The sequence below is a fragment of the Prionailurus viverrinus genome, chromosome B2 (assembly GCF_022837055.1).
Source record: "Prionailurus viverrinus isolate Anna chromosome B2, UM_Priviv_1.0, whole genome shotgun sequence".
NCBI lineage: Eukaryota > Metazoa > Chordata > Mammalia > Carnivora > Felidae > Prionailurus > Prionailurus viverrinus.
In genome coordinates, this window is record NC_062565.1 from 43781841 (window position 1) to 43801343 (window position 19503).

At 44.7% G+C, this 19503-nt stretch overlaps 1 protein-coding gene across 2 annotated transcripts in view; it reads right to left on the bottom strand.

Moving 5' to 3' along the window:
* Positions 1-14635: 14635 nt before the first annotated feature.
* The window catches only part of CLIC5 (chloride intracellular channel 5), a 164851-nt gene continuing 159983 nt past the window's right edge, over positions 14636-19503 (bottom strand). For both annotated transcript variants that reach the window (XM_047859424.1, XM_047859425.1), the window contains exon 6: positions 14636-19246. In XM_047859424.1, coding sequence (XP_047715380.1) covers positions 19079-19246 — 168 coding nt within the window. In that variant the 3' untranslated portion in view covers positions 14636-19078. The remainder of the gene's footprint in view (positions 19247-19503) is intronic.

Here is a 19503-nt window from a genome sequence, read left to right on the forward strand (position 1 = left end):
AGGGCCCCGAGGAGACGAAGAATGCCTGGAGGAAAGCAATGAAGGCTCCGGGTAGAAGGAACCGTCAGAACTGGATCTGGAAGGAGGAGGGTGAATATCCATGTGCCTGAGAGAGGAGCGGGAGGAGAGCATCCTGGGCAGGAAAAGGAACATAAATAAAGAGAAAGAGGCAGGAGAATGCTTCCGTAGCTGGAGGGCAAGATACATTGTGATGAAGGCTGGCTGGTTAGGTTGGGAGCAGACCATGAAGGGTCCAACTCAGCAAGTAACAACAACAGAAGAGGAGACTTAATTATCTCCCATAATAAGGAGTCTCTGGGTCCGTAATGAGAGGGTCTAAGACTGGCTCAGTGGCTCAGTGATGCCTCCAGGGGCCTGAGCTCCTTCCATCCCTCTCCTTGGCCATTCTTCACCACGCTGGCTTTTTATCCACATGCTTGTTGCCTCATGTCAACAGATGCTGCCCCAGAACCAGGCGTATTTCTGGTGGATGATACACCTTATCCTTAAACATCGGCATCTGGAGCTAATTTTCAGGCAAGGGAAGCAGGCTTTTTTGCAAGGAGAAGTGAGCTGATCCATCAGACGGTTGTTTTTATAGGATGACTAGTCACGATGTAAAGGCAGGAGGGGAAGAAGAGAGACTGGAGGCGGGAGACAGTGTAGCATTGAAATGTTCTAGGCAAAAAAATCTTGCGTGCTGACATCAGATCCCTAGCAGTACTTGGAAGAAGGAGGCAAAAGAGAAAATGCTTTTCTTTTGTTACGGAAGGCAATTCTAGGCAGCCCCAAAGACTCACCTTCTCTTCCATTGGCTAGAACCCGGGCACATGGCCCCTCCTGGCACACGGAAGGCCGAGAAATCCAGTTTCTGGTACAGGCAAATGCCGTAGCCATGAGACCACTCGGGATTCAGTCACCGCAGCTGGGCTGCGACCTGAATGACAAATTAGCCTTTTATTTCATTAAGCGCTGAGATTTGGCAGTTACCGGTTACAGCCGTTAGACCACCTTTTCCAATACATGAGAACCCCAATGCTTAATCACTAAGGAAGACAATATGGCTTGACGTACGAGAAATGGAATTGAAAACTGAACTGTGTCAATTGCACTTTTGGGGAGAGGGGATACGTTGGGGATCATGTATGTACCCCTTGCCGTTTCACCTCTTCAGAGATTAATGATTTATAACCACCCCAAATGTGATAAGCGGTCAAAAGTCCAGGAAAAGTGCTGTGTATCTCATGAAATCATTTTTCGATAATTTCAACTTTTTTATTAAGGGTTAAAAACAATGACCATTCAGTTGAGAAGTCTAATTGAGAGACTCTGCCATCCCACCCCTGCCCACTATCTAACCCAAGTATTAGCCTCCCCTAAGTATTTTAGTCAATGTTGTGCCCGTCATGTCCACAGAAAATCGTTGTTTCCCCAGAGAAACAGGTCTGATTGAGAGGGTGGGGTCTGGTCAGTGAAGGTGTATGGAAAATGCTTCCCCACTGTTGACACGAATCTGACAGGGAGACGATGAAAAGATGGGAGGGACTTGCAACTCCCTGGTTACTGCCTCTGAATCTAATTTCAAACACAAACAAGGCCAATGACATGAAGTCACAGAAATCCAGGGGAAAGTGGCCCTCTCATTCTAGAGCTCCTAAAAGCTAAGGGAGCACCGTGATTTTAGGATGTCTGCCGCAGACTTTCAGAAGTAGGCGTTCAAGTAGGGCCAGAGAAGAACACGTATGCAGCCGTGTCGAGAAGCTTCAAATGTAGAAATGGCCCACGAGGGATGGGAGGCCCTCAAAGGTCTGAAAACATGATGAAAACATGACCTTGGTGAGGAAGCAGGGGTCCCCATCGGAAGTAAACCGATACGGCACAGGAACTTCTTTGGAAAAATTCCATGAGACGAAAACAGGGGAACACGGATATTCTTAAGATGGGTTCGAAAGAGTGGGCCCAGCTGACTCGAGGAGAATCTGGGAGATGAGCTCCCAGCGAGATCAGCCTTGTAACCTGACTACCACAGGGGTTCTTGTGGGTCTCTTCAGAATAAGTCCCGAAAATGGGTTGGTCTAGATTCATAGATGGCACCACACGGCGCGAGGAAGCCAACTCCTCAGCACCTCTCCCAGGTGCAGTCCTGACGCTGCCCAGGCTTCTGCCTCAGCATCCGGGTCAGTAACGGAAGGCGAACCCCAGGGAAGACGCTTGCCCAACCCTCCACCCTTGGGTGTGCGCTGAGCAGCCCCCACCCTGTCCTTGTCCGTGTAAGTCACACCTGCACAGACCCCTTTCATCAGCCCAGCTTCAAGTGGCAATTTAAACCTTTTAAGGCCACCTGTCGAGCACCCACTCTGTAGATTTCCTTTTATCGCCAGCTCGAGGGGAGTAACTAGATAACATAATTATGAGGCAGGAGAATGGGGTGTTTTGATTTGTGTTCTTTGAGGATTAGCCAAGTGCCCCACTGCCAAATCCTCGATCACCTGAAAGGAAATCTGAAGGAAGAACCTGCCAGGTAAGTCCTCCAGGTGCTCTTCAGGCAAACGGCTTTGAAAATGGGCCTTTTCTGCCTTTTTCTCGTCACTGCAGAGCTCAAAGGCGTTTGGGGTGGACAAAGTTGGCGGGTGCCTTCTCGCACAGTGAGGTGGAGGGAGGCAAAGAAAGGTGTTTTCCAAACGCCTGGAGCTGGGGCGAGACATTTGGGAAGCCCTTTGGATGTGGGATGATGCGCAAAGTAATGATATGGAGCCAGACCTCTGATCTTCCCGAGCGTCCCTGGGACGTTACCTGTGCCCCCTTCGGTGCAGACGCACTTGAATACTTTCAGGGAATGTCAGGGAGGTGGCAAGAGCAGGCAACTTTGTCTCAGGCTGCAGGATGTGAAATGCTGAAATCCCATCTTTGAGGCAGCAGACGGCCTCTCTGAAGATGCTTGAGTGACGTGCCGGTTTGGGTGGGAGCACGCGGGCTCTGATCAAGAGGGGCCACGGGCAGGACATGGTTGCGAATACAGATGCACAGTATGTTAGCCTCCAGGGCTTCCATAATAAAGCACCATATCCTGCGTGGCTTAAAACAACGGAAATCTATCTCTCACAGTTCTGGAGACCAGAAGTCCAAAGTCAAAGTGGTAGCATGCTTTTCCAAGGCCTCTAGAGGAGAATCCTACTTTGTCTCTTTCAGCTTCTGGTGGCTTCAGCTGTGACAAGCATTATCTCCAGTCTTGGCTTCTGTCTTCACGTAGCGTGTTCCTTCTGTGTCTGTCTGTGTTCAAATTGTCATCTTCTTATAAGGATGCCAGTCCTGTTAGATTAGGGTCCACCCTAAGCCAGTATGACCTCATCTTAACCCGATTACATCTGTAAAGACCCTACTTCCAAATAAGGTTTACATTCACCGGCACTGGGGGTTAGGACTCCAACGCATCTTCTGGGGGGACATAATTCAACCCATAACATGTGGATATATGAAAAAGCAAAGTTACAACTGCTGTAACTTATCACATGAGTAGCTGGAAGGCTTTGGAATCTTGAACCTATTGTCACTTCAGTTTTGGGTTTGCCCTCTAAAAGAGGCAATGGCTTTTTAATATTTTGCTCTAATTCCAAAGAGAGACATAAGACATTAAATAATGTATAACAAACTCACATGCAATAAAATTATAATCCAAATTTAGAGGGTGGTTGTAAGCCTGAGGGAAAGGGAAGCCACAGGGGAAGACTTGTTATAGGAAGACGTTAGAGGAGAGGGGTAAAAAAATATTGAGAGGAGGAAGGAAAATGATCTACTTATTAATGGATAGAATTCCCCACCCCCTGTACCTCCTGCTGATTATAGCATGGCTTGTTGAAGGTGGTGGTTAAAGACAAACCAACAAGGCAGCACCAGTGTGGTCCTAAAATTCTCGGAAGGTCCAAGTGGTGGGTTTTGGTTGGTGACACTTCTGGGCATTCACAGAAGTAGCAATTTAGAGAAGTGGACTGAGTGAGAACAGTTCCAGAGGGTTCACCCCTGGGAACCTGCGGAGCTTGAGGCTCAAGGCAGTATGTAGCCCCATCTCACCCGTGGGCCCTCGCCTGGGCTTGGCAAACCCAGGCTGCCAGAGAATTCTCTACAGCCATATGTTGTCTCCTCACCCAATGCTGGATCTGTATGTCATATGGGTATTTTCTACCAATTACATTTCTTTTTTTTTTTTTTTTTAACTCTTATTCATTTTTGAGAAACAGAGACAGAGTGTGAGTGGAGTAGGAGCAGAGAGAGAGGGAGACACAGAATCCAAAACAGGCTCCAGGGTCCGAATTGTCAGCACAGAGCCCGAGGCGGGGCTCGATCTCACGGACTGTGAGATCATGACCTGAGCTGCAGTCAGTCGCCCAACAGACTGAGCCACCCAGGCACCCCTATCAATAACATTTCTTAATTTAACTCTGTAGGAAGGATCTGTTAACTCGTATATCTTTCTTTTTTAAGATACTTTTTTTTTTAAATGTCTTATTTATTTCGAGAGAGAGACAGAGGGCAAGAGCATGACTGTGAGCGGGGGAGGGGCAGAGAGAGAGGCAGAGAGAGAATCCCAAGCAGGCTCCACGCTGCCGGGTTCCATCCCCCAAACTGCGAGATTATGACCTGAGCCGAAATCAAGAGTCCGACACTTTACCAACTGAGCCTCCCAAGTGCCCCCATGTTAAATGGTATTTCTAATATTCCTAGGGTTTCAGGAAAAGGGGTGATGCTAGCAATATTAAATGAAGCAACTGGGGAAGAAAATTCACGAAAACTTATGCTGATGGTTGTACCACAAGCCAGGTGGAGCAGAGACGGGATGGATTTGGAAAAGAAGCGTATGGACATTTACAACTCTGTTTCAAGAGCCTGTGGATGCCCTGAATGGCCCGTTTTAAAAAATAACATATGAGTTCGCCTGAACCTGCCATAAACACATTTTGATACATATCACGCATTATCCAAAACAGGTACAGAATGCAGCACTATACCATATTCACATGACCTAAATAATAAAATATAAAAAGGTGTACAGAGAAAAACCTCCTTTCTATCTTGTTCCCTTCCATTCAGCTCCCATCCTTCCCAGCAAGGAACACTATTATGTTGTCTGTTTATCCTTTCAAGGGATTGTCAAAAACCTGCTTGCCAACACAGATATGTAATTCTGTTTTCCCTTATTTTTTTAACCCAACTGGTAACGCACTGTTATATATATATAACACTGTTTTATATATATATATATATATATATATATACACATATATATATGTATATATATACATACATACATATATATGTATATATATATAATGCACTGTTATATATAGAAACCGTATGAATGTTTCTATATTTATTCACAAGAATGCACAGTGATGTATGTACATATTTATATGTACTGCCTTGTTTGCAGTAGCAAAAATTTAGAAATAACTTTGGGGTCCATCAAAAGGGGATTAACTAAGTTATGGAATATCTATACTTATGGAATGGTATGAAGCTATAAAAAAATGAGGATAAGCCCTATGTGCTTATACGGAAATATCTGGGGGTACATTAAGTAAAAATGTAAAAGGACAATGTATGTATTATGTACTCAGGGTAACGGAAGAAGGGAAAGGATAAGAATATATATTTGCGGGGTGCCTGGATGGCTCAATCGGTTAAGCGTCCGACTTGGGCCCAGGCAACGATCTCAACGATTTGTGAGCTCGAGCCCCACGTCAGGCTCTGTGCTGACAGCTCAGAGCCTGGACCCTGCTTCGGATCCTGTGTGTGTGTCTCTCTCTCTCTCTGCTTCTCTCCCGCTCATGTTCTGTCTCTTTCTGTCTCTCAAAAATAAATGTTAACAAAAATAAATAAATAAATAAATAAATAAATAAATAAGAAGAATATATACTTGCATTTTCTTTCAATTGAATAAAGAACAATCTGGAAGGATTCACAAAAACTAATAAAATCTTTACTTACAGATGACGAAGGAAGTATAATGATGAGGGATAGGGTGGTGAGATTTTCCAATATTTATTTTGTTACACTATTTTAAGTTTTGAGCCACACAAATGCACGTTCTGTTTAAAATACAAATGAAGGGGCGCCTGGGTGACTCCGTCGGTTGGGCATCCGACTTCGGCTCAGGTCATGATCTCGAGGTCCGTGAGTTCTAGCCCTGCGTCGGGCTCTGGGCTGATGGCTCAGAGCCTGGAGCCTGCTTCCGATTCTGTGTCTCCCTCTCTCTCTGCCCCTCCCCCGTTCATGCTCTGTCACTCTCTGTCTCAAAAATCAATAAACATTTTTAAAAAAATTTTTTACACAAAAATAAAAAATAAAATAAAATGAAAATGAAAATAAATTAATTAAATGCATATCCCTCAGATCTGCTAATCCTACCACCAGGAACTTATCCTACAGGTATGTTCTCATGTATTCTCAAAAATACCACCAAGAATGTTGGCTGCAGCATTATTTCAATGGCAAAAGACTGGAAATGACCTTATTGATTATTAAACGTAGGCTGGTTAAGTGAATTAAGTTACATTCATACAGTCAAACACTCTGCAGATGTTACAAAAGATGTGAAATGTATTGATAAAAGATATTTGTATTTAGTGAAAAAAGGCAGGATAAAAAAATCATGCTCCCTTTTGTTGATAAAATAAATATGATGCATGTATATGCACCCACATATCCTATATTCTTCCAGTGAGGTGCAATGTGGTGTGTGTGTGTGTGTGTGTGTGAGCATTAAAAATTTCTAGGGGCGCCTGGGTGGCTCAGTCGGTTGAGCGTCCAACTTCGGCTCAGGTCACGATCTCACGGTTCGGTTCGTGAGTTCGAGCCCCACGTCAGGCTCTGGGCTGATGGCTCGGAGCCTGGAGCCTACTTCCGATTCTGTGTCTCCCTTTTTCTCTGCCCCTCCCCCATTCATGCTCTGTCTCTCTCTGTCTGAAAAATAAATAAAACATTAAAAAAATTTAAAAATTTCTGGAAGTTGATGTAAGAAATTGTTAACAGTGGTGTCTTCTGGGAAGTGGGTGACAGGTGTTTGCAATAGTCAGGTTGCCCTCTTCTTGCAATTCTTCTTGAACTTTCCTTTTACTGTGCATGTTTTTCTTTTCCAATTCAAAACTATTTACAAATAAAGCAACAAATAAAGGAACATCTATACAATAAAAATTGTACACCTGTAACACAAACACCAGAGGAAGTTCTTCATGAACGTCTACAGAACAGTTTCCACCATACGTTGTTAAGGAATGTATATTTTTAATTTTCGATGTTCCAGGGATTCCCATGCTAAGTATACCTGGTTCACACCTCCACCTGGTGAGCAGGTCAGGAGGCTTTTCATTCCTTTGGGTATGATCTTTCAGCTCTGCCTTTCAGATTGAGGAAGACTCTTTCGGTTTGTTTCAGTTCATCTTCATCACCTGTAAGATCCGCTGTCAGTCTTTTGGGTTGAAATCCTAGTTCCTACTGGCTAGTGAACACGAGCAATTTGTTTAATGTTGCTTAATGTTCTTAATGGCTACGGGTCTCAGATTGCCTTTCTGTAAATACAAAATGGATTACGTTATGGGAATGTTGTGACAGCTCGAGATCATTGCAATACATACTATTTAGCATGTGAGGACCCAAGGGTAGGCATTCAACATGGTGGCTATTGCCACCATTAATATTCCTTGGCGTATGTCGGTCTAAACCGCAGACAGAAGTGACCACACCCTGGGTTTGCACCAGGAAATACAAAGCTTTGTGTGTCGTGGCCAGTACTGTTCCAGAGGAGCCCAGCATTTTTCTGGTCTTTTCGACAGTAGCCTTGGGCTGGTATCTCTGAGAATCAATGTTCTGTGAATGCAATTGGGGTTGGATTCTTACTCAAATGGGGCATTTTACAGCCCCTCTTAGGGAAACTTATTCCCACTTTTTGGACATAAATTTTATCCAGCGGCTTCCCCACCTCAGGATGCCTCTTGTTGCCATCTGTTGCCCCAATCCTATTTGAGTTGGAGTCCATGAGTTTAGGGCAATGTCTTCAAAAGAGGAAGTGAAGATGTCCTTGTAGTCTTTCTTCATTTTTAGAGAGTTAAAAAGAAAAACAACTGCCTCTCCATTTTATCATTCAATATAGCTCTGGGTCAAGTGGTCTCACTGATTATCTAGTTGGCTTTCTGCCTTGATGCATTTATAGAATCTTTTATTATTGACTTTGGAGCTCCTTGCAAGGTACTCCAAAAAAGCATATTACAATAGTCTCTAGTGGGCAATTTACCTTTTAACTGCTCCTTTCATTACCCCCCCCCCCAACACCCTCATTTAGTTCCCCTTTCTAGAATTAAATAACCACATGATAGCTTTTGGGCTCCATGTCTCTTTTGGTTGTTGAACTTGGCCCTGTGGTGGTCTTAATTATGTAATGGTTCAGTTAGACTCTCATGCTCTTTTACATTCATCCCCTTTCTTCTACATTTGTTTTCAGGTTATACGGCATCTTGATAGATTCAGAGCCAAATAATTAGGACCATCTTGGTTTGGTTTTTTGAGAATCTCTCTGAGAATCACCGACACCGTGATAACAGATTGTGCTCAAGGAGTTGTGTGATGCATGAGAATGGGCTGGGGGCAAAAGGAAAAAATAAAGGCTACCATTTTCCAAAAGTCTTTTGGTTCCAGGTGAATGTGAAGTCTCTTTTCCCCATTAATTAATCTAGGATTAAAGACTGAAGATCTGCCTGTCTATTGGGTCTTACTTTAGAGGCCATCGTACACTAGAGACCATCACCCTAGAAATACAGACTTGGATTCAAGGTTTTCTCGATTTACTTTTCTATCACACTTCCCATAAATCCCATGGCAGGGCCTGCCGACTCACCATTTTTCTCTCAATTCACTTTATCCACACTCATCTTCCCTCAGGACGGGACTGACCTTACTCTGAAGGCCAAAAGCTCAATGAGTTTCTGGTAGAAATTTCTGGCAGAAAATAGCTCTTCCCAAGTCCAAGGCTAATGTTTCCAAAGCCATAAGTCAGAGAGGAACCCTGCCCCTCCCACGCATATCCATAGACAGCTTCTCACCATGTTCCTAACACCCTTAAGGCTATACCGACAGGGTATAAACTGAGTTTGATCTAGAGTAGCAATCCTTATGTCGCCAAAAGTATTTCTTTGTCTTTTTAAATTCCCTCACATTTGATCTAAAGAAGGAATTCTACGTGTTTCTGTTCTACTTAAAAATACACCAAGGAGTCCAAAGGGGAGCAAATACACCAGTTTATACTCGACTCATTCCATGATGTGGCAGCTTCATGGATATGTAGTAGGTAAACACTGGAGGAGGAAACTTGCACACTCCCTTCTAAGAGAAAGAAAACCTAAAGACAGTAAAAAAAATAGTAGAATTGTGCACTTAGGAGAGATCCTCAGCAAGTGGGTACGTAGACAACAACTTCGGGAGCATGTCACTTCTCAAACTGAGAAGACTCGAAAAAGGATGAATCTCTATACTGGCAATGATGTAAGAAAATAAGCATTCGTATTCTTCTGATAAGAGAGTGAGTTTAGAACAATCTGGAGGCAAATTTAGTAACACATAATAGGTGTCTTAAAAGATGCATGCCATTTGATTAATTTCACTTCCAGAAGTCAATTCTACAGGGAAAATAGAGGTAATGAAGAATCTAGCTTACTGGAACGTCATTATAGCATTGATGATGAGTTAAAAACTTAGAAAAATCCTAAAGGTCAAATAATAGGCAGCTGATTAGATAGATTACGATACACAAGAATGATGTTATAGATGTTATGGAAAAGGGACATGGAAAGATGTTCACGATATGTGAGTGGGAAAAAAAAAACACTGAAAAATGGTATGCAGCATGCCAGTTGACAATTACCAAAACAAAACAAACAAGAAAAAAACACCAGAAAGACTTGATTTTTAAAAAGTTACATTTATTAGATTGATTTCAATCAAAAAGAACACCTCTTTGACAGAGTCTTAGCAGTGTTAGAGGAGGGAGGTTGGGAAGGACATTTACATGGTTTCAGAGCCAGAGTCCTGTGACTATAAGGTGGGTCTCACCAGGTAAGGGGCTGGTTATGATTGGGCAGTTGATGACATAATAATTTTGAATTGGCGGTCACAGTAAGGTAAGGTCTTGAAGCAAATACTGTTGAGTAAGATGCTGGTCTAAATAAGTAAGCAACAAGTTTGTTACTATTCTTGTCCGGTCCCAGTATTATTTGGCAGACAAACAGGAAAAAGTGCTTTACTCATAACTGCTTATCATAGAGACAGGAAAGTTCAGTGGTTTTAGCTCTTAATCACAGCTCTCTTTTGGTGAAAAAAAATATATTCACGTTTATATTTCTATCTCACTAGAAAAAGTCTAGGAAGATAATCATTTACACATTAAAGGTGGTGGTTATCCCTGGGGTCCCATGGGTGGCTCAGTCGGTTAAGCGTCCGACTTCAGCTCAGGTAACGATCTCACGGTTCATGAGTTCGAGCCCCCCATCAGGCTCTGGTGCGGACAGCTCAGAGCCTGGAGCTTGCTTCAGATTCTATGTCTCCCTCTCTCTCTGCCCCTCTCCCACTCATGCTCTGTCTCTCTCTGTCTCACAAAAATAAATAAACATTAAAAAAAATTTTAGAAAAAGTGGTTATCTCTGGATGGAAGGATTATAGGTATTAACTTCTTTGTTTCTCTGTATTTTCTAAATTTTCTCTAATGAACTTATATTCAGAAAAAAAAGATTTATCTGTTTAACTCATACGTAACCAGACTATGCCAGAACTATAGTATCCAGAGTCACCCTCACTTCAGAGCATCTAGTCTTCTTGTAAATATAACACGCCATCTATGCAGAATTTTGTGGCCAGCTTGGGAAAGTGGCTAAACCATTCCCTAATCACAACCGTGCAATCCAATAAGCATCAGGCAACTCTCCATCTTTTCAGCCAGACAAACAAATGCTGTGTAGACTGCTTAGGAGGCCCCATTGGTCAAAAGTATATTGGAAGCGTATTTAACCAACACAGATGCCTGTTTCTCTCCTAGACTCACGGTTATCACCCCCTCTTCAGAGTGCTGGTGCAGTGGGTGTCGGGGAAATGAACTGTGAGATATGAGGTGAACCCAGAAGCCTAGAATACTGACTCATGACCTCTCCAGTGAACCACTAACGGATGTTTTTGAGCAAATAATATTTGCTGAGTGCTAGACAAGGTGAGGTGTGGTACAAACATTGGATAGCTGACATTCCGCCCCTTAAAAGAGCTTAGTTGTGGGTTTTTTTGTTTGTGTTTTTGTTTTAGGAGCTTGGGTTTTAATTGGGTGGTGAGGAGCGACTAGCACACAGGTACAATTCCAAACGCACAAAATGGCATGCAACCAAGCACTGCTCCACAGGTGGGGGAGCACTTCATTCTATGCTGGCCCCATTACAGTATTTGTATCGTGGGTCTTGCATGGTCCAGTCTCTGCGTCATATATTCATTTGGGTTATCAAGATATCCTAGTCAAAGGAGGTTAAACTCAAACTTTTTTTTTTTAACGTTTATTTATTTTTGAGACAGAGAGAGACAGAGCACGAACGGGGGAGAGTCAGAGAGAGAGGGAGACACAGAATCCGAAACAGGCTCCAGGCTCTGAACTGTCAGCACAGAGCCCGACGTGGGGCTCCAACTCACGGACCGCGAGATCATGACCTGAGCCGAAGTCGGACTCTTAACCAACTGAGCCACCCAGGCGCCCCTCAAACTTTTTTTTTTTAATTTCCATACTTCTTATTGACAATCTTACCAAAATTTGATCTGCTTTATTTTCTGCAGCTTAATGACGCAAAGTGCAGCTCCCCAGGGTCATTTCATTGCACATAGATATCGATTTCATGGAATGTGAACTGAAAAGATAGGAGAGTGACGTACATGTGAATTGATCCCAAGACCAACTGAAGTTTACTTTAGAAGAAAGGAAAAGAGGGGCGCTTGGGTGGCTCAGTCGGTTGAGCGTCCGACTTCGGCTCAGGTCATGATCTCATGGCTTGTGAGTTCGAGCCCCGTGTTGGGCTCTGTGCTGACAGCTCAGAGCTGGAGGCTGCTTCTGATTCTGTGTCTCCCTCTCTCTCTGCCCCTCCCCTGTTCTCTCTCTCTCTCTCTCTCTCTCTCTCATATAAATCAACATAGAGAAGGGAAGGAAAGGGAAGGGAAGGAAAGGGAAGGGAAGAAAAGAAAAGGGGGCTCCTGGGTGACTCAGTCAGTTGAGCGTCTGACTTCTGCTCAGGTCATGATCTCACGGTTCTTGAGTTCGAGCCCTGCATTGGGCTCTCTGCTGTCAGCACAGAGCCTGCTTCAGATCCTCTGTCCTCCCCTCTCTCTGCTCCTCCTTCCCCCACCTCAAAAATAAATAAACATTAAAAAAAAGAAAAAAACAATCCACCAGTTCCAAATACCCAAGTCTTTTCTGGTGATCAGCTTCTTCCATTAAGGAGGATCACAATGAGACCTTCTAATAGATTGATAGTTCCAATTGGTTGAAATGTCTTTTCACTTGAAATAACCCTTTATTACCTATAAGCACTCTTCATCAAGGATCTCATCACCTCAAATAAGGAACTTTCATAACCCTCTTGGGGAAATGGGCCCAGAAAGTTCACAGAGTTAATGTAGTGATGGATTTAGGATTACAAGTCGGACCTGCTGTTTTCAACTCTGACCCTCCTCCAGTCGGATACCCTAGTTCTTTTCCTACAAGGTAAAACTTATTGGGGATTCTGGAGATCTTAGCTAGTAGACATAAACATGAAAGAGACACGGCTCATGACACTTGTAAGTACAATGAGACACTCTTGTCCCCCAAGGGCACTTTCTTGGCAGGTTCTCTGGAACAGGACTCTGTTCTCCTTAATGCCAGGCACAGGCACTGCCACTCATGTGCCCCGCGATTTTATCACTGCGCCATTAAGGAAACCAAGATGCAGAGAAATGAAGTCTCCCGTGCTCTCAGCTCTTGGTCAACCTATGGAGCCAACAATGGGAACACGGAACACCTCCTGGCTGGGCACTCTGATGACCAAACTGACTCTTAAAAACAGCGGTGGGGCACTTGGGTGGCTTGGTCAGTTAAGCGTCCGACTCTTGATCTCAGCTCAGGTCACGTTCTCACCGTTCCTGAGACCAAGCCCTGCGATGAGCTCTGTGCTGACAGTGCGGAGCCTGCTTGGGATTCTCTTTCTCTCTCCCTCTCTCCCTGTCTCGCCTCTCTCTCTCTCTCTCTCTCTCAAAATAAACAAACACTTAAAAAACAAACAAGAACAGCAACAACAACAACAAACTTGGCTAAGACACCAGTTAAGATGCCTTTGGCTGCCTGTAATAACAAACATACAAACACCCTTCAATGCTCTAGGATGCATTACGGAACAGGAAATGAAGAGTGAGAGCCAGTAGCAGGGTTGGCTGATTCAGCAGCTCAGTGGTCCATTCTAGGAGGCAGGCTCCCTCCATTCTTGGGAGAGAATGCAGTGTATTGCCTGAAGCACACCCCTCATGGTCTCCCTGGGTGGCAGCATTTCCAGCCTCACGCCCGCATCCAGGAGCAGCCTCAGAGGCAGTGACTTAGGGAGTCACTTCTTCAGACCAAGGAGATCTTTCTCAGAAGTTCCTGAACCAATCTCCTTTCACAATCCTGGGCGGAACTCGGTCAAGAACCCACTCTGAAGTCAACCACAGCCGGAAGGACAGGATCAGACCCTTCATGATTCACCCCCTGGAACTGGGGTTGGAACCACATCTACCTGAGTCCTATGAAGGTAGGGAGTAGGAAGGAGTGGGGAGGAAGGCCCTGGACCCAATCAGAGCTCTGCCTGAGGAAGCCAGGGGATTGTCAGGAGGGAGGGACACCATCGACAGCATCAACTACACCTACTCTGAGCGACAGGCCACCTCTGATGGGAGTTCCTTGAGTTGGGTGTTACCTCCCTTCCAAGGTGAGGAGAGGCTATTCTGACAGAGCAGGAAAGACCCAGGAAACTGAATGCTCATAGAGGTCCCGTTGGGTGTTCATGCTGGCTTCAGGTAAAACTTACTAAAGACTCTGGGGACCCTAATCTAGAGTCAGTGATGTTCTAGGGGTAGAAATTAGGGCCACGAACCCTGACAGGGCTAGGTAACCGGCGGGGGTGGGGGTGGGGGGGGGACAAGAGAGAGTTTTGGGTGCAGGTGAACCAGTATTTTAAAGTACTCCTTAAATCATATCTGGATTGTCACTGTTTGCCTACCCCCAAGTGTGACCCTACAGATTGGCAACTGAAGTGAGAAACATGAAGAAACGTCAGTGTATTTCTTGACCCAGCCCACGTTCTATAGAATAGAATCTAATTCATTCTTGCTAAAATAAAAATTGATTTTTGGATGACTGGGTCACAAGCTTCTTGCTTTTCCTTCCCCTCTTCCTCTTTTTATTTGCTTTTGATTTTTAAGAATAATGAACATATTCTCTTTTATAATGGGAAAACAGAATAACCCTTATTTGGAAAAAAAAAAAGGGTATTTCACGCTTCTCATTTAGAACAGCATAGGAAATCCCCACCTCAAATAAGCAGTCTGAGGATCGCGTTTGTAGTATTTGAAAATAAACCAACTTTATTTGAATCAGCCAATACCAATCAAGACTGGAAAACAAATTTCTAACTGCTTCAGATTCAGGAAGAAAACATTCAACAATATCTTCATTAAAAGGCAACTTATATTTATTAAGGCTTGAAAGCATGTCTTAGTACTTTATCACCACAGTTAAAGGTCTTGAGAAAATCAAGTGACCATCATTTGGAGTGTCTTTCTAAAATGAAATTTTGTCCTTCTATAAAAGCTAGGCATCTTTTGCTAAATTAGCTACACCCCAGCTTTCCAAATGGGAAAAACAGGAAATCAGGAAAGGAAGACAAATTCAAACGTCTGCCGGATATTATATATTTTAAGTATAGGCATAATCGATAATATGAAATCTCTAACTATACATAAAATACCTTAGATAATTGGATCCTTAAAACTATGGTTTTCAAAAAAAAAAAAAAAAAACAGATTGCTTTTAGCGAAACACAGATTAGCCCAAACCCTATAATGAAGCAATCTTCCATTTTATTTTTGGTTGGTAAGGGGAACATTGGATCTAATTCCTCAGGTAACATTAGACAAAATTATGCACACTTTGGATCATACCGAATGATGAAAGGAAAGCATCCTGAAACTAAGCTGCGAGAAGAATATTGGCAAAGGTCGAGGAACAGGCATTCATGAAGGGGGCACACGTTCCTTGGTTTGAATGCTACAAAGCGCTGGATAGAAGACAATGGTCTTGTTTGCAGAAAGGGCTCCAAGCCCAAAGATGTTCAGCTCCAGATGTTCCACATGCATACTTCTTTCTCTAACGCTTACAATTCTTTTCAATGGCATATCAAAAACGACGAAGTGATCCCTTAGGAATCAATGAACTTAGTTCTACTAACGACTTAATACTGCTTCATCTTTCCAAGGAGAGAGACACTGGCATCTTGATTCACTCTGCTATCAAAAAGGGTCCTGGCCACTGGCAATAGTGGTGAGTCAACTACATCTCCTGCTGCCTCTAAACCAACTGATGTTTAGACACAGACCTCAATGGTTTCTCACCACGGAAAACTCTTACTAACACACCCTCCTGACTCTGTCCCTTTTTAAAATTCTATTTGTCTAAGCCTCCTGGGATTCTTAGATCTGCAGGGTCTGTTCCGGGCATGATCCATTTTGCAACAATTCTAAGATGCTGGCATCGTCTGCCTGCAGAGTGGCCAGAGGGCACAGATGTCGTGAAGAGCTTCCGTTGTTGCATTTGATAAATGCTAGCATGTGCAGCTCAGGAAACTTCACTCTTGGTGAAGCCTTTTTTCTAATGAAAAGGCCAAGATCCTTGCTGGCCCCACCAGCGGGGGATGTGAACACCAAAAACGGTGGCATTTCCTGGGAAGCTGAAACCGTCCGAGATTGTATGACCAAATAAAAGTGGTTTTCACTTTTCACAGCCTGTGATTCTGAATTGTCAGGCATCTGAATTCCCTTATCAGGGGATAAAGACACACAATAGAAGGAACCATTATCCAGCCCATCTTATAAAGTTATTAAAATCTTATCCAATACCTTCTCTCTGGGCCATCCTAAGAGGCAGCCCAGCCTGACAGATGGGTAAATTCTACACAGTTATTCTAAGTTGGGTTCTTCTTTCTGCCTCTGCCTCCCACCATGCTATCCCATAAAAATCAAATAAAACAGTGACACGGAAACCAAAGAAGAAAAATAAATCCCAAACAAAATAGGATCTCATCCCAAACCTTTTCAAATGCCAATGAAATGTTTTCTGAAGGATCAGTATTCATTCAAGACCAGTGACAAGGGTGACCTCCTCTTAAAACTCTGGAGTCTACACTGCAAACCTTGAATACTTCCTGAGTTGGTTCTGGAGACACCTAAGGACCTCACCATACGGATGTTGGAAGATGATTTGCCATGTATATAACAAGGTTATGGCCAAGATTCTTCAGGGAGGCTGAAGAATATGGAGGCAAATCTCTTTTGGAAAAAAGTAATCAGAAGATAATATTATTGTTACTTAAAAATATTCTAATAAATCTGGTCATAAGACATTAAAGCTCTCAGTCAATAGTCGTATTATATAGTAATTTACTGTTGAAAGAAAAAAGATATTCCTGAATCAAGTATTCAGAAGTGCTTTCCATCTATAACTCTGCCCCCTGTGTTAAATGCTTATAAGTGATCACGTAACTGCCCCCCCAAACTCGTGCCTTAATATTTATGTAAAACTAAGTCAACCACAGAAGGAATATCTAGAAACAACCATGTTGATTTGGTTTGGCTTGTTTTTAAAGACTCGCCAACGCTGAATTCTGACAATCAAATCAGTCATTAGTATCCGACAACTCGTGTGGGGAGCCATCCCCCCCCCCCCCCCGGGTGGCCTGTTTTCTCTGTCGCGCTGGCCATGCTAACACCTACCTGCTTCAAGAACAGCCCCACTGTGGGTCTCTGGAAAGTAAACTGCCTCTTAGGTCATCATGCCTGTGTTGGTCAACTCAGGGAGGGGTTTCTCGGGACAACAGGATTTACACTAATTCAAAGTCTCCTGGGATCATTCAAGACTTCATCTCCCAAGAGACCAGTCTGGGGCTTTACTGTAGAGTAAAAGGGGCCATTTCCTCAGCATTCTCCTTTTTAAACATGTCTCGGGACTAAGTTCCCGGGGAGTCCCTGGGAAGGTTCCTTTAGGGGTGGAAATGAATCGACTCCTCCTGCCCTTGCAAAGCTCTCAGGCTAATAAAATGTCCTACTGAGAAATTTCCTCTTCCCCAGTGGGCTAAGGGCGCCCCTGTTTCCTCCCCAATGCTCAGATCTGTGTGCCACTTTTGTTCTCCAGAGCTCCCTGGAGGCAGGTGGGTCTGGGGCCTGCCGGGTTGAAGATGCACGGATGTCTTCACGGAAAGGCCCCATGCTGTCCTGCCACCCTTCCTGAGCAATGAGCCGGTTCCCGAGGCTTTCTAGCACTTGGAAGCCTCATCCTGTAGCAGGTGGCTTTTCTCATAGGGTGTTCACCAGGATAGGGGGCCGATGGTTAGCTCATTTTCCTGAGTTTCCTCTGCCCGGGTTCCCAGGCTCAAGCCAGGTGAGCTTTGAAGGAGGTGACACTCAAGGAGAATGACCAAGGAGAGAAATACCAACTAAAAAATATCCTTTTTCATCTGGCAGGTGAGTCAGATGGCAGGAAAATTAGCCCAGATGGGGCACATATTTTTCTTCAAGTTCAAACCACATGGTTTCCCAGTCAGAAAGGCCCATGGACTTTCTTCCTAAGGTGTTCCATGACCATGCCACCTCCCAAATGGACCCATCACCCGATGGAGGCTGCAGCCGACTCAGCCAGGAGCGCCCAGCTAGCAGACCCAAGACCCGCATCCAGGAGCAACTTGAAGGACCTGGAAAGTCATGTTTGGCCAATTCTTGGTTTTTTTGTTATAGGGTTCGCAGTGATATATAACATCAGCAGTTCAAGACTTAGGGAGATCATAAGAGAGAAGACCTATCTGAAAGATTGCCAGGGAACATGGAGCCTCATGAAGAACTTCTTCACCCAACCGCCCCACCCCCCCCCATCTGCTTTCTCCAAGACTGAAATTCACTCATGGATCAAACGTCATCTCCACCAAAACAACTACCCCTAAAGCAAGCAAAATCCATGGCTGGCAGACCCCGTGGTCCTTTTGGCATTGACGCTCCTCCTCTGGCCCTTCCCAGTCACTCTGCTTTGCAACTGCATGCCAACTTCCCTTCCTCGAAAGGCCTGGACAGTGTAAAAACAGAGGCTGGTGTCAGCCAGACACACGAGGGCATCGCAATGCCCTCAGCACGGCAGCAAGCGGAGACTACGCCTGAAGTGGTTTTCCAATCTGGTCTTCAGCTCCCAGTGGGACAGCAGGTGTCAAGACGCTGTGAGGGACTGCAGGTGTGTCTGTCACGGGCCCAATCCCCAGCCTGCCTGTCCTCCGTTCACTCTCTCCATCTCCCCCAAACGCAGCGGATCTGTTTCTACTAAGAACTACGATGGCATCTGTCCTTGGCCGTGGAGTTCCCAACAAAGAGGAGGGCGGAAGAGGGCACAGTGTCGCACGTTTTCCTAATGCAGCTGAGGAGAGGTTCTGATATTGGCGGAGGGGGCAGTGACGGTCCCTTACGTGGGTTCTCCAACACTGACCCCAGATGCACGGAACCCAGGCCCGGCCCAAAGGTTGAGAGCTTGACTATTTCTATCATTTCTGCTTGCAGATTCCTGCACGATCAGATGGGGTCGGCGCTGACCTTCCTAAGAGACAGCAGGCCGGGGTTCCAGGAGGCCAGCAAGAGGCGGCCGGCTACAAAAAGGAGTGTCCCCGAGGCAACGCGGAAGAGGAGTGTGTGAGGCCGGAGTCCTTTGGGAGAAGTGGAGTCCTTCTGCTGGAGCGGTGGGGCAAGGTGGCCGAGCTCAGGACCGGCTGAGGCGCTTGGCAACATCCGCGTAGGCCGACTCGATCTCCTTGTCTGCCGCACAGGTGTTGGTGAACTCATCCCGGGCATAGGCGTTCTTGAGGTACCGCCACAGGCCTGTCATCTCAGCCGGGAAATCGTAGTTGCGGTATTTCTTGGCCACAATCTACAACACAGACGGCAGGACAGAGATGGCGTGAGCGGGCAAAGTCACTGAGGAGTTAAGTGGCTTGACCTACCATGTGGGCTGGGAGGAAACCCAGCAGGCATCACAGGGGGCCATCAGCAAAGTGTCTGTGACACAAGCTGGCAAGCGCTGCCTCCTTGTCATCTTATCTAAGCTTATTTCTTTCTTTTTTTTTTATTTTTATTTTTTTATTTTTTTTTTATTTATTTTTGGGACAGAGAGAGACAGAGCATGAA